The 16451-nt window shown below is 49.2% G+C and overlaps 1 protein-coding gene across 1 annotated transcript; it reads left to right on the top strand.

Annotated features, from left to right (window-relative positions):
* The first annotated feature begins 9969 nt into the window (after positions 1-9969).
* Positions 9970-10957, top strand: LOC118876873 (uncharacterized). Its single transcript, XM_065868533.2, has 4 exons — positions 9970-10084; positions 10152-10394; positions 10456-10513; positions 10576-10957. Exons 1-4 carry the CDS (start codon positions 9970-9972, stop codon positions 10940-10942), a joined length of 783 nt encoding a protein of 260 aa, XP_065724605.2. The 3' UTR covers positions 10943-10957.
* The last annotated feature ends 5494 nt before the right edge of the window (positions 10958-16451 follow it).

Here is a 16451-nt window from a genome sequence, read left to right as displayed (position 1 = left end):
TGTGGTGTGTTTTTCTTCATTTTTTTTATTGCACTACATGTTAAATTTACCATGGGTGAAAGTGAATTGAGTTTCACGAAACACAAAAAATAAAACTTATTGTTTGCTTATCAAAAAATGATTTTTCTTTTTTGGCGAATGTGAATTAACTGCAGGTCAGGAAAAAGAAAAAATTCAAAAAGCGAGAAGCTCCCTCCCGCGCAACTACCGTTTTTGTTTCCCTATTTTTTCAAATTTAAAATTTAAAATTAGGGCAATGCCATTTCTTGTTAATCTGCATGGAACAGAAGAGCTGTTGGCGTTTAGGTGGCTAACCTAGTCGGGGCTATCAATTTCACCTCGAAAAAGGTTATAAATGAAGACTGTTCCAAGCATCGTTCTGCGGTTGGCTAGGGATGGTAATGTACTAGAAAAAGAGGGTAAAATGAAGTTTGCATCCCAGTCCCAGCTTCTGTACAGATTCGATACGATCTACATAAATTCCGTATTGGGAACTCCAGAACACAATAATACAACTTGATCTAAGAGAATAGAACTTTACAACGACTTAAATAATAGAGCGGGAGATCGAGCGAGCGGTGCACTAGGAGAGCGGTGCAGTGGGATAGCGGTGCCATGGTACAGATTCGCTGTACAATAGGTCCCTCGTCGACCATGTGGAAGCCCTGCTGAATGACCTGGGGTAGACATCGGCACCAAGGATCAAAGAGACTGTTGCTGGGCGATAGAATCGCTCATACGCGTGCGGTAGATCCCGAAACTTCTCGACTACGCTCTCACTGAGCGCTCGGATGGGAGTACGGAGATGCACGTTCGGCTCGATTTTGACGACCACCTCCGGACTGATCGCCTCTTTGACCTTGGACCGAATTGTTGCCATGCAGATCCCTTAATCTCCGACGAAGCGAAAAGCGGAAGCCAAGATTGCGTCGAGGTGCATGGGTCGATTAGTGCGGGGGTGTCGAATGTCTCCTCCCCGGTCTCGACGATCACCAAGAACTTATCAATAGGCGCAGTATTTCATGAGAATCAGGGTTTTTCCACGAAATATTAGTAAAACTTAGTTAGCCAACAGCAACCTACTGGTAACAGAAATCTTAACAAAGTATGGGCTTGTTTAAATGGCAAAGTGAAATTTAGACCTAAGAGCACAGCAAATCTGATTTAGCATTGAACTCCAGTTCTTTTGATTGGGATATTTGTATGATTTTATGGCCGTGAATACAGAAGCGTTAGTTTGACGTAAGAGAGCTGAAAGACTTGGATTTAAATTTAACGCCATTATCTGAGACTATTGTCTTTGGATCACCAAAATAAAGAAATACGTCCTCTACAAAATGGTTTAAGAAAAGGAAACATGGACGGATGATCTAGGACCACAAAAGCGGATATGGACCTAAAAAGTCGACATATAGTGAGAGGTGTGGAATAACTCCCAACAAATTTAATCAGCCGTAACAACTGGTGGCTGGCCGCTTACCAGATACGCGGCGACTTTGCGTAGTAACGGCGAGGCGAAGAGCGGTTGGAGAAAGAACTCAGAAAGAGAATTTGGAAAACGTGATCGTCCCAGCAGTAAAAGCAACTTAAAACAGTATGGGTAAGAAGTGGATTTACCGCCTCAAGACAGAGGACTGTGCCTATGTCGCACAGAGGCTAAACATCGCTCTGGAGGATAGGATAAGAGGAGGTCTTTGTCAGATTATTATTATGAGACGGAGAACGACCCGAAACTTGTCGGTATCTGGACCGAACTGGAGGCAAGAAAACAAGCCCAAGCATCACGCTAACAAACGCCGAGGGGGAAAACCTAGTGGCAAGCTTATGTTTCGGCAACCTGCAAAAAGAGGGTCAAAAGAGAGATGCAAGCCAGGAAAGGAAAACAACAGCACCGATCTCTGGGCCCAGCCAGCCAGACTATGCAAAGGTCGGTAAGCAAGTCTGCAAATGGTCGTTCAGGTTTGGCGGTAGGGAGAAACCATTTGAGTTTTTGGAGTAAGAGAGGTGGTCCGCCAACACATACGGCCTGGACCTAGACATGATTCCCGAGCGATGCCGGAATTACTCAAAGGGAGGGCATTGAAGTGGTTCATCTCCAATATCAAGCAGTGGAAAATGTTCCTACCGAGAGATTTCTTGACGAAACTAAAGGATCAGGTCAAGCAACGAAATCCGGGCTTCGGCGAGTCGTTCAAGGACTATATGACATGCAGACGCTGATGAGACCCCTCGGGTATTCCACAAAAGAAACACTCAACATCATAAAAGAAAAATGCACGCTGAACCTGCTAATCTCCCTTAGAGCCTACAAAATATCGGACTTGGACACGCTGATGATCCTAGCCGACGAATTTGAGGAACTGGAGGAGCGGGAGGAGAAAAAGTTATCTAGAACGAAATCGGCAGCCCCCGCGCTTGCTATTTTCAGAAGGTGCGAAGACACCTGCGACCACGAACCTCGAAGGAACGATCAATGGACACTACCACAGCAAGACCATCGGCGGCAGGCAACCAACACACCGTACGGAGCCCAGCGGGCACCACAACAGAACCAACAGAGGCAGCCAACAAGCACTTTGAGGAGGCCACCAAGCACAACACAAAGGTTACGGACACTGGGTGCGTGCATGTCGAGTAGACGTCAGGGGGAGTAGACGTCAGGAGCGTCGAATGTTGCCGACGGGAAATGGCCATCGATCTCAGCCGCAGAGAAGCGAGCGGGGGTTGCAAGATGCCACCTCTCCAAACTAACCGGCAAATTTCAAATTTCAAAATAAATTTGTTATTCTCAAATTAAAATTCCATTCCAATATTTAAACAAATACATATTAATGTTTTAACAAAAAGATTTACGGCTGTCCCTCACACCTTTCCGCTACTTTATTATTAATAAAATAATATACTTTTTAGCTAGAACCAGTGGGAAAATTTAAAAATATCGTTTATGGGTAAGTTTGGTGAAATTGTAAAATTTTGAACAGATGCAAATACGCGGCTAACGCTTTTCGTCGGGACTTCGGGACTTAGCAGACTTCGCGCGTGAATTTCGATGAACGCCTGTAGCCGCGACCCAAAGAATAAGAAATTTAATCTTTGGCGGTGTTCGTGCAGAAGCTGTGTGGAATTTAAAAATTAAAAACGGAAGGGAAACCCCAAAAACGCCTAGAGTAGGTCAGTGCAGATGAAAAAGGACGCCTAATCCAAGCTGTTGCTTATTATTGTGGGATTTCACCGACATGAAGCAATGCCCCGACAGAGCACATCCGCAGAATAGTTGAAGTGTTGGAGGAGATCCACTAGAGAATTCCAGTGGGAAGGAACATGCCAAGTGGGATTTCGCTCGATCTCCGACGAGCTCTCCGTTGAGGAACCACCAGACTCCAACTCCACCTGGCAGCTATTGCGGAGATGGGACAGAAGGGACGGCTGGAGGAGCCATCACCAGCCATTACCAGGATCCTGGGCGACTTCATGCGGCACCAGGCGAAACAACCCCGTTCCTAATCCGGTTCCCACTTCCTCAAGGTCCCATATGCCCATTGGGACTCGGAGCTGGACTGCGGTGGCGCGGGAAAGATGGCGAAGCATCCGTGGGGTGAGAAGGAAGCTTTAAACTACTAATTTACATAAATAAAAACTTTCGTTGAACATTCCATTTATTTTTATTTTTACTTCTTTGTGCACCAGCAGACTTTTCTTTTTTAAATTGTTACAGTTAATTTCTTTTCCTTTTGTCAATAAACACAGCTGCTTGACAGTAAGAACATGGTACATGCATTGCGGGTGAACTTTGAACATATCGGTCACATTACAAGGAATACGATTTTTCGACTAGTGAAACTCTCAGCCGATCTGAGTACTAGGCTCAAAAGACAAGAGTTCAATAAAATATTTGCATTGTGGAAGAGGTCTGTGGGGAATTCATAAAAATCGTGGAATGTCTAAAATTGAGTTTAAGTAGCAAAGATAAAATCAAGTCAAAGTAAAGGATTATATAACGATCTTTTTTCGAAATTTGCGCTGGCTAGGCTAGACCTAGGTAGACCTTGCTAGTGGACTGTATTGTAGCATATAACGTTTGTGTTCGTACCCAAAGGTACTCAACACGACCACACCCAACAAATCAAGCCGTAGCCAAGATGGGAACAGTACCAGGCGCTCAGTAGCACCCACTGCATATGAGAATGGCTGATCAGCATATTATATGTCTCACTAACTCACCGTCTCACCGACTCAACGGCACACTGACCCCCCAATGCAGTCAGCATATTTTGCAGTGTCAGCCAACTACGCAAGGTCAACTACGCAAACTGCTACCATAATCATAATTCCCTGACCTACTTTAGAATATAGCCTATTTCACTAATCATTACACTAAACTTCCGTGGTCCAAGTAGTATATAAACATGTACCAAATGAAGAATAAATCAGTTATCAACACACCTCTTAACTCCGAGGTTCTACTTCCTACATCTGGGAATAGGGCTCGTAATACACTATCTCAACTAGCAGCTAACCACGTTAGCTCACCCTCAGCGCAGCTCCAGCATCGCCTGTGGTCCGGCATCGTAGTAACCATCGTTACCATTGCCGCGACGCGATCGTCCTGCCATCAAAGCGTCCCCGTGCCAGCGACAAGTGCTCATTACCCCCTTGTCCCGCGGTGTGACCCGGAAGTGTCTACTTCGGTTAGGCACAAACATTGGTGACCCCGACGTGATCCTTTAACAACAAAGGATCACACTCAAGCAACCCCCTTCCCACTAAAGGACTCACAGCTTTATCCAGCGTCATAGGATACGCTTCTTCTTCCAGGTCACAGGAACTTCAGCTTAATCCAGCTTCACAGGATACGCTTCGTCTTCCAGCGTCACAGGAACCTCAGCTTAATCCAGCTTCACAGGATACGCTTCTTCTTCCAGCGTCACAGGAACTTCAGCTTAATCCAGCTTCACAGGACTCGCTTCTTCTTCCAGGGTCACAGGAACTTCAGCTTAATCCAGCTTCACAGGATACGCTTCTTCTTCCAGCGTCACAGGAACTTCAGCTTAATCCAGCTTCACAGGATACGCTTCTTCTTCCAGCGTCACAGGAACTTCAGCTTAATCCAGCTTCACAGGATACGCTTCTTCTTCCAGCGTCACAGGAACTTCAGCTTAATCCAGCTTCACAGGATACGCTTCGTCTTCCAGCGTCACAGGAACTTCAGCTTCATCCAGCTTCATAGGATACGCTTCTTCTTCCAGCGTCACAGGAACTTCAGCTTAATCCAGCTTCACAGGATTCGCTTCTTCTTCCAGCGTTACAGGAACTTCAGCTTCATCCAGCTTCGCAGGATACGCTTCGTCTTCCAGCGTCACAGGAACTTCAGCTTAATCCAGCTTCACAGGATACGCTTCTTCTTCCAGCGTCACAGGAACTTCAGCTTAATCCAGCTTCACAGGACTCGCTTCTTCTTCCAGCGTCACAGGAACTTTAGCTTAATCCAGCTTCACAGGACTCGCTTCTTCTTCCAGCGTCACAGGAACTTCAGCTTAATCCAGCTTCACAGGATACGCCTCTTCTTCCAGCGTCACAGGAACTTCAGCTTAATCCAGCTTCACAGGATACGCTTCGTCTTCCAGCGTCACAGGAACTTCAGCTTAATCCAGCTTCACAGGATACGCTTCTTCTTCCAGCGTCACAGGAACTTCAGCTTAATCCAGCTTCACAGGATACGCTTCTTCTTCCAGCGTCACAGGAACTTCAGCTTAATCCAGCTTCACAGGATACGCTTCGTCTTCCAGCGTCACAGGAACTTCAGCTTAATCCAGCTTCACAGGATACGCTTCGTCTTCCAGCGTCACAGGAACTTCAGCTTCATCCAGCTTCATAGGATACGCTTCTTCTTCCAGCGTCACAGGAACTTCAGCTTAATCCAGCTTCACAGGATTCGCTTCTTCTTCCAGCGTCACAGGAACTTCAGCTTCATCCAGCTTCACAGGATACGCTTCTTCTTCCAGCGTCACAGGAACTTCAGCTACATCCAGCTTCACAGGATACTCAGCTTCATCCAGCTTCACAAGGTTCTTTGTTTCCAAGACACACAATATGTCTACTTCATTTATTGAGGAAACAAGTCACACAAGAATCGATTTACACAATCGATTACTAGACACACAAAACGAGCTGCAAGGGAAAATCCAACAGCTCATTAAGAATTATGGCAAGGATTCTGCCGACCGACGACACCGAGACGGCTATTATTCTGGTAAGCTAAATCAGTTAAACGATCTCTGGCGGCAGTTTTGCGACCTAGATGAAGAAGTCCAGCAAGCGGCACTACCCACTGGAAGTGAGTACTCTTCACGACTAGTAGCACTTAAAGAGCTGGTCGAAAAATATCAGAATATCTTTCTGGACAACATGCCGACTGGAAGCGGGCTTCCGAAGGCCCCCAGACGAACTTCGGCCAACATCAAGCTCACAACAAAAGATCAAGTCAAAGGAGATTCCGCAATTGATACGGTGATCCGACAGTTGCAGAGAAGATGCAACGAATTGGAGTCATCATTAACATTAGCCTCGAACGCCCCAACTGTCACCCCAGCCTTACAAAGGCACCTGGATCTCCATTGGGCGTTACTGAGGCAAGCCCACGACGAATTGGATAGCACACCTGGGGCCGCAGCTCTGGCAGAAGCAGAGCTAGCCCAATTCCACACATTATACGAGGAATACGAAATGAACCTGCTACGAGAAAACGACGCGCCAATGAGCCTAAACTTGGCACTTCCGCCAATTAGCATTCCGGAGTTCAACGGCGAGTATCTAGACTGGCCACGGTTCCATGATCTCTTTGTGGAATTGGTACATAACAAACCATATTCGGCCAGTCAAAAACTACATATTATACAGAGTTCGCTTCGTGGTAAAGCGAGGAACGTCTTGACAGACACAGCCTTCTCACAGGGTGGCTATGACGACACCTGGTTGCGGTTGAAGGCCAGGTACCAGAACGGCAAAATACTAGTATTCGCCGACATAGCAAAAATTATTGACCATACGCCTATAGACGGTTCCTCGCGCCAACTAAGGGCATTACATGACACTATAAAAAACTCAATGAGTACTCTTCAAAACCTCGATATCAGCACAAAATCCTGGGATCCAATCCTGTGCTTTCTTATCAGAAGAAAACTAGACCAGCCGTCTCTAACTGCTCTAGAAAATTCAGCGGATGCACCAAGGGAAATTCCAACGTTATGGAGTGTACTGACGTTTATTGAGCGGCGCGCTTGCATGCTGGAGACGATAAGCGCTCAACCTACAGCAACACTCCGCCATCAGTCAGTTCAAAACGAAGAGAGCTGTAAGATTTGTCACCTAGGACAACATAATCTTAGAGCATGTAGCCGTATCCAGCAAATGGACCCCAAAGCACGGCGCCAAGCCATTATTCAAGTAGGAGCATGCACAAATTGTTTGTCTACAGCTCATAAGGTTGAAAACTGCGGATCACCGACCACTTGTCGAGTCTGCCAGCAACGGCATCATTCACTGTTACACCAAGGACCGACTAGCAATCCAGTGGCCGGCGCAGTAACCATTGCAGGCTACGACGACGTAGGAGGATATACTCTGCTCGCGACCGCCAAGGTCTCATTACAAGGGCCAAACTGTCAATTACAAACATGTCGCGCTTTAATAGATGGTGGATCACAGGTGAATCTTATCTCAAGGAGAATGGCAGACCTGCTGTCTCTTAAGGAAAGGTCACCGATTAAAATATCTGGAATCGGAGGAAAAATATCAACAGCAATTAGATCAACACTAAAGCTCTCATCAGTTATATCAGGGTTTGAAAGACTAATAGAGGTATTTATTATTCCCACAGTCATTCCAGACCAACCGTCAGTATCGATTGATAACGATCTTAATATTCCCGGGGGACTGCCATTAGCAGATCCTGACTTTCGGCAACCTGGACCCATTGACCTAACCTTAGGGTCTGAGGTGTATTCTCGTGTAATAACCGGTGAACTTCTTGAACTAGGACCTAATAAACCCTTGGCACAAGGCAGTAGGCTTGGTTATGTAATCACAGGTTATCTCAATAAAGAAACCTCATCTGATACGGAAATCAACCCTATTCTGGTAGAAGGCAGAGGTGATTTTGCAGGACCGAACGCTGCTTATGAGCCAACAAAAGATAAAAATCCGATGAATATAGAACCGACTTCTCTTCAATTTGAAACCTACAAGAAGGCTGACTTTGGTTCAACATTTCTAAACCTAACCAAGAAATATCTTAGTTTTGTTGCAGAATGTCCGCATACCATGGACGTGCCAAATAATCAAGTTCTACGAGAGCACAATTTCAGTCCCCACAATAATGTCAATTTTATCGCAAAGGGGAGTGTTAAGCAGCATCAAGAAGATGTGAAGGACCTGAATCACAAACATGAACCGCAGTTGAAGGAAAGATCCACCTTGGTCAATGATTTGTTAGGTGCTTCCTATACAATTCGGTCAAGGGCTGACCGACATCACGACTTAATTGAGGGTACCCCTCAATGGGGGGGAGAATGTTCGTACCCAAAGGTACTCAACACGACCACACCCAACAAATGAAGCCGTAGCCAAGATGGGAACAGTACCAGGCGCTCAGTGGCACCCACTGCATATGAGAATGGCTGATCAGCATATTATATGTCTCACTAACTCACCGTCTCACCGACTCAACGGCACACTGACCCCCCAATGCAGTCAGCATATTTTGCAGTGTCAGCCAACTACGCAAGGTCAACTACGCAAACTGCTACCATAATCATAATTCCCTGACCTACTTTAGAATATAGCCTATTTCACTAATCATTACACTAAACTTCCGTGGTCCAAGTAGTATATAAACATGTACCAAATGAAGAATAAATCAGTTATCAACACACCTCTTAACTCCGAGGTTCTACTTCCTACATCTGGGAATAGGGCTCGTAATACACTATCTCAACTAGCAGCTAACCACGTTAGCTCACCCTCAGCGCAGCTCCAGCATCGCCTGTGGTCCGGCATCGTAGTAACCATTGTTACCATTGCCGCGACGCGATCGTCCTGCCATCAAAGCGTCCCCGTGCCAGCGACAAGTGCTCATTACCCCCTTGTCCCGCGGTGTGACCCGGAAGTGTCTACTTCGGTTAGGCACAAACAGTTTGATTTGGGAAAAATAAGCGCTGGTGGAAATAAATAACGCTTTTAGCGGAGTACGCGATGTCCTCGGCTTCTAGTTTTAGTCTGGTCGGCTTGGGGTGGGTTTTTAAAGAAAGGGGTGCCGCCACGTTAAATTTCGCGTACTTAGTTTGGGAAGAAAAAATTAGAAAGTAGAAGAAAATGGTCGAAAGAACAACACCAACAATACAAAAGAGATACACCTGACTACGCCACTCCCCTTTCCTCGCAATATAATTGCGAAGCCCGACCCTACCATGATCCTTTATGTCCTTTTATGCGTCCTCAGGATCCCAGGGAGTGACTACACCTTCTTACCCTGACACTCCGACCTCCATAATCCCCGGATGAGGAGACTTTTAGTTAGACTTCATTATGAATTTGTTTTATTAATCATAAATAACTACTTTCTTTCTCATAAATGAAAATTTCTTTGCTATTAATTTCACTTTTGGCTCATATTTGATTTTCATTTGGTTTCCTTCCGAGAATTTATAAAATATTCAATCCGGTTTTATTTAAATATGTTACGAACTGCTTTTTTCGGTGGCAGTGCCGCTAGCTCAGTCGTCTTCAGGGCAGAGTACCCCTAATGCCACAGCTCGCAACATAAGTATCGATAACTTCGTGGTCTCACTTTACTAATCTATCGGTCATCACTAAGGACAAAACGTAAACAAAGCAAAAATCTACAAATATTGACGGGAAAATGGATTACATTTGGTGGCTATCGGTGACCTAGCCAAGCGCTCCCACCCAACCATGGATGCCCTCAAGCTGCTGCAGGGCACCACCCATTCGCAGTCGGCAGGAGCCCCCTCCTCGCGACTACGGCTACGGTTCCATCTCCCCCACTGGGTAAGCTTATTCACACATAGTGGGTATTACAAAGGTTTAATAAATATCATAAGTACAATCGTATATATACATGCTTCTTTTGACAGATTTATCCTTCCTCAGCCTTCAAGACCGAAACCTGGCCGCCGTCTCGGATATTTACGCGGTCAAAGCAGAGGATTCGTTTTGCTGGAAAAGGGTACAGGCGCCGCGGAAACTATGCTCTACCATTCATGTATTGGTAGAGCTCGCATGGAAACGCGGCCCTCAAAGGAACAGGCGCGATGCGCGTGTATATGGTCACCTAATCCTGAGGAGCTCCAGGGGAAAAGAAGGGACAGGCCAAAAAGGTACGTAACTGCACTGTAAACTATACCATTTAACTAATGCTCGCGACCTCTCTAATTTTAGGCAAGCAACGAGGACAAATAAGGCTCTCGGGTCTAACTCCGGATAAACTCACAAACAGGTAAGTAGATATCAGTATATACAGTCGAGGTACACGTGTATTTAATTTCTCGCAAATTTCAGCCACCGTCGGGCCGGCCTGGAGGCGATTATAGCCCGGGCTGATGACTTCCCCGTCGGAGGCCAGCAGCGACACGGGTCTCCACACGGGAAAACTGCGCTCTCCGGTGAGTTGTGTAAGGGCAGTCCGAGATTCGGCTGCCAGACAAAATGGCGATACTTCTCAGCGCCGCAATGCGACCGCTGGAAGTTCCCGAGAGGAGGAGGACAACGCGGTACGCCGGAACGGACTCACCGGGAAGTGTTGACGTCGTCGGCGTCGATTGTGGAAGGCTTTCCTGGTTGGTCGCTGGCACGGGTCGAACGGACACCGGTTGCTGGGCAGCCAAGTCGGGCTGGTAGGTATGTCGATGTATGGCGATGTCAGTAGAGTCCAAATAAATTCTTCCGGGGCCCTTTGTATTGGGACCCCGGCTGCCTTTATAAATGATAATTATTAAATACCGAACTACTATAGAACTTTCACATAACTCACTATTTAATTTAAGGCACAAAGAAAATTTATATGTTACTAGCACTTCTAGCTGCATCTGCCTTGATTGCTGGACAGTATGGCCGCGACTATCACGCAATCTGCTGATCATCGCCCCCCGCCATATTACATGGCCTGTCTCGACATTGGGTCATTGGATACATGGGCCATTTGAAGTAATCCCAGAGCGAACCGGGATTAATCTTCAAATGGCCAGATCGCCCGCCAGACTCATCCCGCTGTTGCAGCTATCGCCCTATCGACCTAAACTATCGATAACGTCGCTCCCACTCGACTCCAATTGCAACATCAACCAAAGATTTCGAGGGGCGCTGCCGGAGTTTCAGCAGAACGATGAAATAATTGGTAGCTTTGGAGATACGATGGGATTCAACACGGCACTGATACCATCCTGCAGTTCGATCGGCGCCTAACGCGGGGCCCACGCATGACGGGAAGTATTGCAGATGTGATCGCGATGCTCGTATACTTTGTTTTGTCCTTCTTTCAGGTCACAACCGGATGTCTTTGGCGTGATACACTCCCAGACTGCGGCCTTGGAGATCTTCCAGCAGGTATGCATTGCTGCTGACGGATTTGACCACCCTGGCTTTAAGGAACTTGCGAGCAAACTTGGCGTTAAAAGATTTGCTGAAATCACTCAGCACGAAGTTGCGAACATGTGATGGCCGAATACAGTGAAGAACGACGCCTTCCCTGTGGCTGAGTGGACAGCGTTTCGGATGGCCACCTCAATCTCCGGCAAATGTGCATCCCATTCCCGGTGATCTTCGTCCAAGAAGCTGCGAATTGCGGCCAAGACGTTTCGGTTTACCCTCTCCGCGGCATTGCTCTGTGGTGAGTATACGGGAGCCCTCATGTGCTGTACACCGAAGCCATCGATCATCTCCTCAAACGCCTTGGATACGAACTGTTTGCCGTTGTCCGGATGTATTGTCTCAGCCACCCCGAACTTGTAAAATACCTCGTTTACCAGGAAATTTACAACGTTCGACGCCGTCGCCTCCTTCATCGCCTTTAAGAAGGTGTACTTCGAGAAGTGGTCTACCACGATAAATATACAGGCGTGTCCACTCTTGGACCTCGGATACTTGCCCAGGAAGTCGATGTACAGTTTCTGGAATGGCCTCTCCGTCTCTACCCTTCTTCCGATTCCGACCTGCATCCGGAAGTTTGGCGCTTTGGATTCCTTGCACACCTCGCAACTCCGGACGTATTCCCGTACCTGGATGGTCATCCCTGGCCAATAGAACTGGCGTCGCAGGATCTCCAAGGTCTTCGTCATCCCACCATGGCCAGCCTTGGGGTCCGAATGAGCACACTCTACCAAGCTGTGCGTCAGGCTTTGCGGGATCCACAGCTTCCATTCGGATCCTTCCAATTCCTCGTCCATTTTGGGGTTACTCATGCGCTTGAAGATGAGTCCGCCATCCACCTTAAGGTCCGGTAAGTGCTCCCTGTTGGACTCCACGTCTTGCACTAATTCCTTATAGTCCTCCGCAGCAAATTCGGTCGTCTCGAATCCCAGTAACTCCGTTGGATCTATCCGGACTTCCTCGATGATGCGGGATAGGGTGTCGGCGACTACGTTCTCGCTGCCTTTGCGATGTTCGATGCTGAAATCGTAGCCCTGCAGCTGGAGAGACCACCTTGCGAGTCGTCCGGAAAGATCCTTCATTGTCATCAACCACTTAAGGCTGGCGTAATCGGTAATGCATGTGAAGGGCATACCTTCCACATACGGTCTGAACTTCCGAATAGCTAGGATGGCCGCCAGACATTCCTTTTCCGTGACCGAGTAGTTAACCTGGTGTTTGTTCATCTTGGCCGAGAAGAACGCGATGGGCTGCTCGTCTCCGTCCTGGTTCCGCTGAAACAATACCGCGCCGACGCCAACGTGGGATGCGTCGCACTGGATGAAGAAATGCTTCTTGAAATCCGCATGAACCAGGACCGGCGCGCTCGTCAAGGCCAACTTCAGGTCATCCACTGCCTGGGTGGCGCTGGGACTTAGGGAAAACTTTGTATTTCCAGCCTTCTTCAAGGACTCGGAGAGTGGTGCGGCTAGCGTAGCGAAGTTCTTGACGAACCGTCGATACCATCCCGTTGTGCCGAGGAAGGCACGTACCTCCTTCATGGATTTCGGGTAAGGCATCTTCTGGATTGCCGTAACACGTCCAGGATCCCTCCGCAGCAGTCCACCTCCGACTATAAACCCTAGGTAAGTCAAAGATTTGAAGCAAAACTTCGACTTCTTTAACCCTATGGTCAATCCGGCTGATTTGAGACTGTGGGCTTCCCGACTCAAGTATTTCAGGTGCGTCTGAAAGTCTGGAGCCAGGATTAGCAGGTCGCCCAAGTAGACGAAGACGTTGGATCTGAGCTCCGCTGGTATCACCCGATCCATGAGTCGCACCAAGCGTTGTGCCGCGTTGCACAGTCCGAATGGCATCATTCGGAATTGGTACAACGGCCTGCCTGGAACCGTGAACGCAGTGTACTCCTTGCTCTTCTCATCCAGTTCGATCTGCCAAAACGCAAACTTCAGGTCAACGCTGGAGATCTAATGCGTCTGATCTGTTCTGGAGAGGATTCCTTCTATACTGGGCAGAGGGTATGCATCTTTGATAGGCAAGGCGTTCAACTTCCGGGCATCCAGGCAGAACCGGTCTTTCCCTGGCTTCGACACCACTGTTGTGCGATTGCTCCACGGGCTTTTGCTCTTCTCGATGACACCCAGCTCCAACATCTTGTCGATCTCGTCTTCGACCACCTTCTGCTTCGCCGGAGACATCGGATACGGACGATCCTTAAATACCACAGCTCCTTCCATCAGTTCAATGGAATGCCTCTCCATGCTGGTGACTCCGAGGCCGTCCCTTTCAAAGGTAAGGAACTCCTCCTTGACCTTGCCTAACGCCAGCTTTTCCTCCGCAGAAAGGCTCCAGGATTCCGGTTCCTCCCTTACCTCGTCCTCATCTTCCTGGTCGGCATAGTGCTCCATCTGGCTGGCATGGATTTCCTCCGCTGCCTTGACGCCGGCTTCCCCACGACGGCTGGAGCTAGTCCGAAGGCTTGCCAGAAGTCGACTCCGAAGTACGCCGTTTGTTCCAGGTATGGGCACTGGTAGAACGTGACCGGCTTACTTACGCCTTTGTACCTCACAGGCAGCTCCAAGCGTCCGATGATGGATCGATCTTCGCCAGAAGCCGTACGGACTACCGAAAAATACGGTTGGACGGTAACTCCCAGCGCTTCCACGAGCTCTCGACAGCCTTTGCCCAGCACACTTACGCTGGCGCCTGTATCCAACAAGCCGGTGAGCTGCTTGCTCAAGGTCTCCACGTCGGCGAAGGGTCGAGGATCAGCGGAATCAATGCGCCTAACGGCCGCCACCACCTCTCGTCGTCTGGATCTCCTCATCCTGAAGCGCTCCCTTGCCTTCTGGACTCTCCGTGAGACTAGACGCATGCCGCTCAGCTGATGCTCCGCAAAGATCCGGTTCCGTGCCTCCATATAACGGCGAAGCCTCTCATCCTCCGGTAGGTATCTTAATAAATATTTATTACTATTAGATGGACTATGTACTTTCTTTTCTTCTTCTTCTTTCTTTGGAACTACTTCGCGGGATTCTAACCTGGGCGAGTCCCTCCCGCTTTCGGACTGCCCAGCCGACCGTTTTCCGCGCAATCGGGACATTTCGGAGAAATGACGCCCAGCTTGCCGCACCGGAAACAAAATCCTCCACTCCGTGGCCTCGCAATCTTCGAATCCGTGCTCCACCGCCCCGCAATTCCAGCAACCTGGCCTAAATGTATTTCGGACTCGCCCGCGTAGCTCGTCCACCTCCAGGTGTCGGTGCTCGTCGACTTCGTCCTGTACGTGCGCCTCGCTGACCCGTACCTTGTTCTGCTGCAGGTAAGCAGCACGCCCTCGACGACCGAAACTCCTCTCCACTTCGACGCACTCTTCGCGAAGTTCGTCCACCGTGAGTACGTCCATCGCGTAAACATACCTAGCGATGCCGTCCCTCAAGCCCTTTTTGACCACCTTCACCAACTGCCGCTCTGGCATTGGTTTTTTCAGGCGTGAAGCGAGTTGCTGCATCGAATGGATGTAATCATCCGCGCTCTCTCCCGGCTGTTGCTCACGTTGAAGAAGCTCGTGCATCCTTTCGTGTTCCGTCTGGTGGCCACGGAACCGATCCATCAGAGCCCTGCGCAGCTGGGCCCAAGTGTCCACTCTGGACTGGCGTACATGTACCCAGTACCACTCCTTCGCTCTGCCCGATAAGAGTACGTGGAAGTTACGCAGAACTTCACTCCACGGACATTGATGCTGCCGCTGCAGGAACTCCAGACGGAACACGAAGTCGTCCACGGAATGGCCATCGTCCTCGCCGCCGAATGAGAGGTTCCAGCGGTCCACTCGGATGTAGCGGTTTCCGTTGCCGGCTCCCGCGTTGGCGTATAACCGCGGCTCGTCCCGAAAATCCGCCGTCCTTCGGTCCTCAATGCGCCATGGCCGTGCGTGGCGATCGCTCCTGCCTGCCGGATGATACTCCGGCTCAGGCTGCTGTCCAGGGATCGACAGCAGCCTGAGCCGGAGTATCATCCGGCAGGCAGGAGCGATCGCCACGCACGGCCATGGCGCATTGAGGACCGAAGGACGGCGGATTTTCGGGACGAGCCGCGGTTATACGCCAACGCGGGAGCCGGCAACGGAAACCGCTACATCCGAGTGGACCGCTGGAACCTCTCATTCGGCGGGAACCGAGTCATTTACCGGCAGTCGAGGTCGCTGCTGAATCTCCGCTGGGCCATTTGCGCCGCCTTCTGGACACGACGGGTTGGGCACCATCGACACTTGGCGACTCGCACCCTCCTGGAGCGGCTGCGGTTTGCTCTCGGCTGGCCTCAGGACGTCGTTCAACAACTTCATCATGTCGATGAATCCGTTCTTTATTTCTTCCCGCAACGCCTGGCTCACTCCTAACTCCTGTGATGCGCGATAGGTTTGGGCAGCCTGTGCCAGAGCTGCGTTCATCGCAGACTCCGCCGCAGTATCCCGTTCCGTGTTCGGCTTTTGTGGACCCGGCTGCTCCGGAACCAGATGTTGATCCTGCGCCTCGAAGATTTCCTTAAAGTCCAGGACCCTGGGCGACCGATGGTGCTCCAGATCCGCCGGTTGATCCCGAATCCGATCCACCGCACTACCGCCTACCGGCGTTCTGGGTAAACCCCCAGCCAGCGATATCCGCGGCAACCCAGCAGCACCCTCTACGTCCGTGGACCAGACATCGTCCTTGTCGTCGCCAGGAGGACCCATCGATCTGAGCTGGTGGCCGTGCCTATCCCTGGCGTCCTTACTTTCGGACATACCTCCC

The sequence above is a fragment of the Drosophila suzukii genome, chromosome 3 (assembly GCF_043229965.1).
Source record: "Drosophila suzukii chromosome 3, CBGP_Dsuzu_IsoJpt1.0, whole genome shotgun sequence".
Classification (NCBI taxonomy): Eukaryota; Metazoa; Arthropoda; class Insecta; order Diptera; family Drosophilidae; genus Drosophila; species Drosophila suzukii.
This window is presented reverse-complemented; position numbering and strand designations above follow the sequence as displayed.

What these genes read in the sequence shown, in the direction of transcription:
- LOC118876873 (XM_065868533.2), top strand. Translation starts at nt 9,970, where the DNA reads ATGGATGCCCTCAAGCTGCTGCAGGGCACCACCCATTCGCAGTCGGCA. An exon ending in GGTAAGCTTATTCACACATA is followed by an intron (nt 10,085 to 10,151) that starts GTGGGTATTACA and finishes TTCTTTTGACAG; the next exon opens with ATTTATCCTTCCTCAGCCTT. An exon ending in CCGGATAAACTCACAAACAG is followed by an intron (nt 10,514 to 10,575) that starts GTAAGTAGATAT and finishes CGCAAATTTCAG; the next exon opens with CCACCGTCGGGCCGGCCTGG.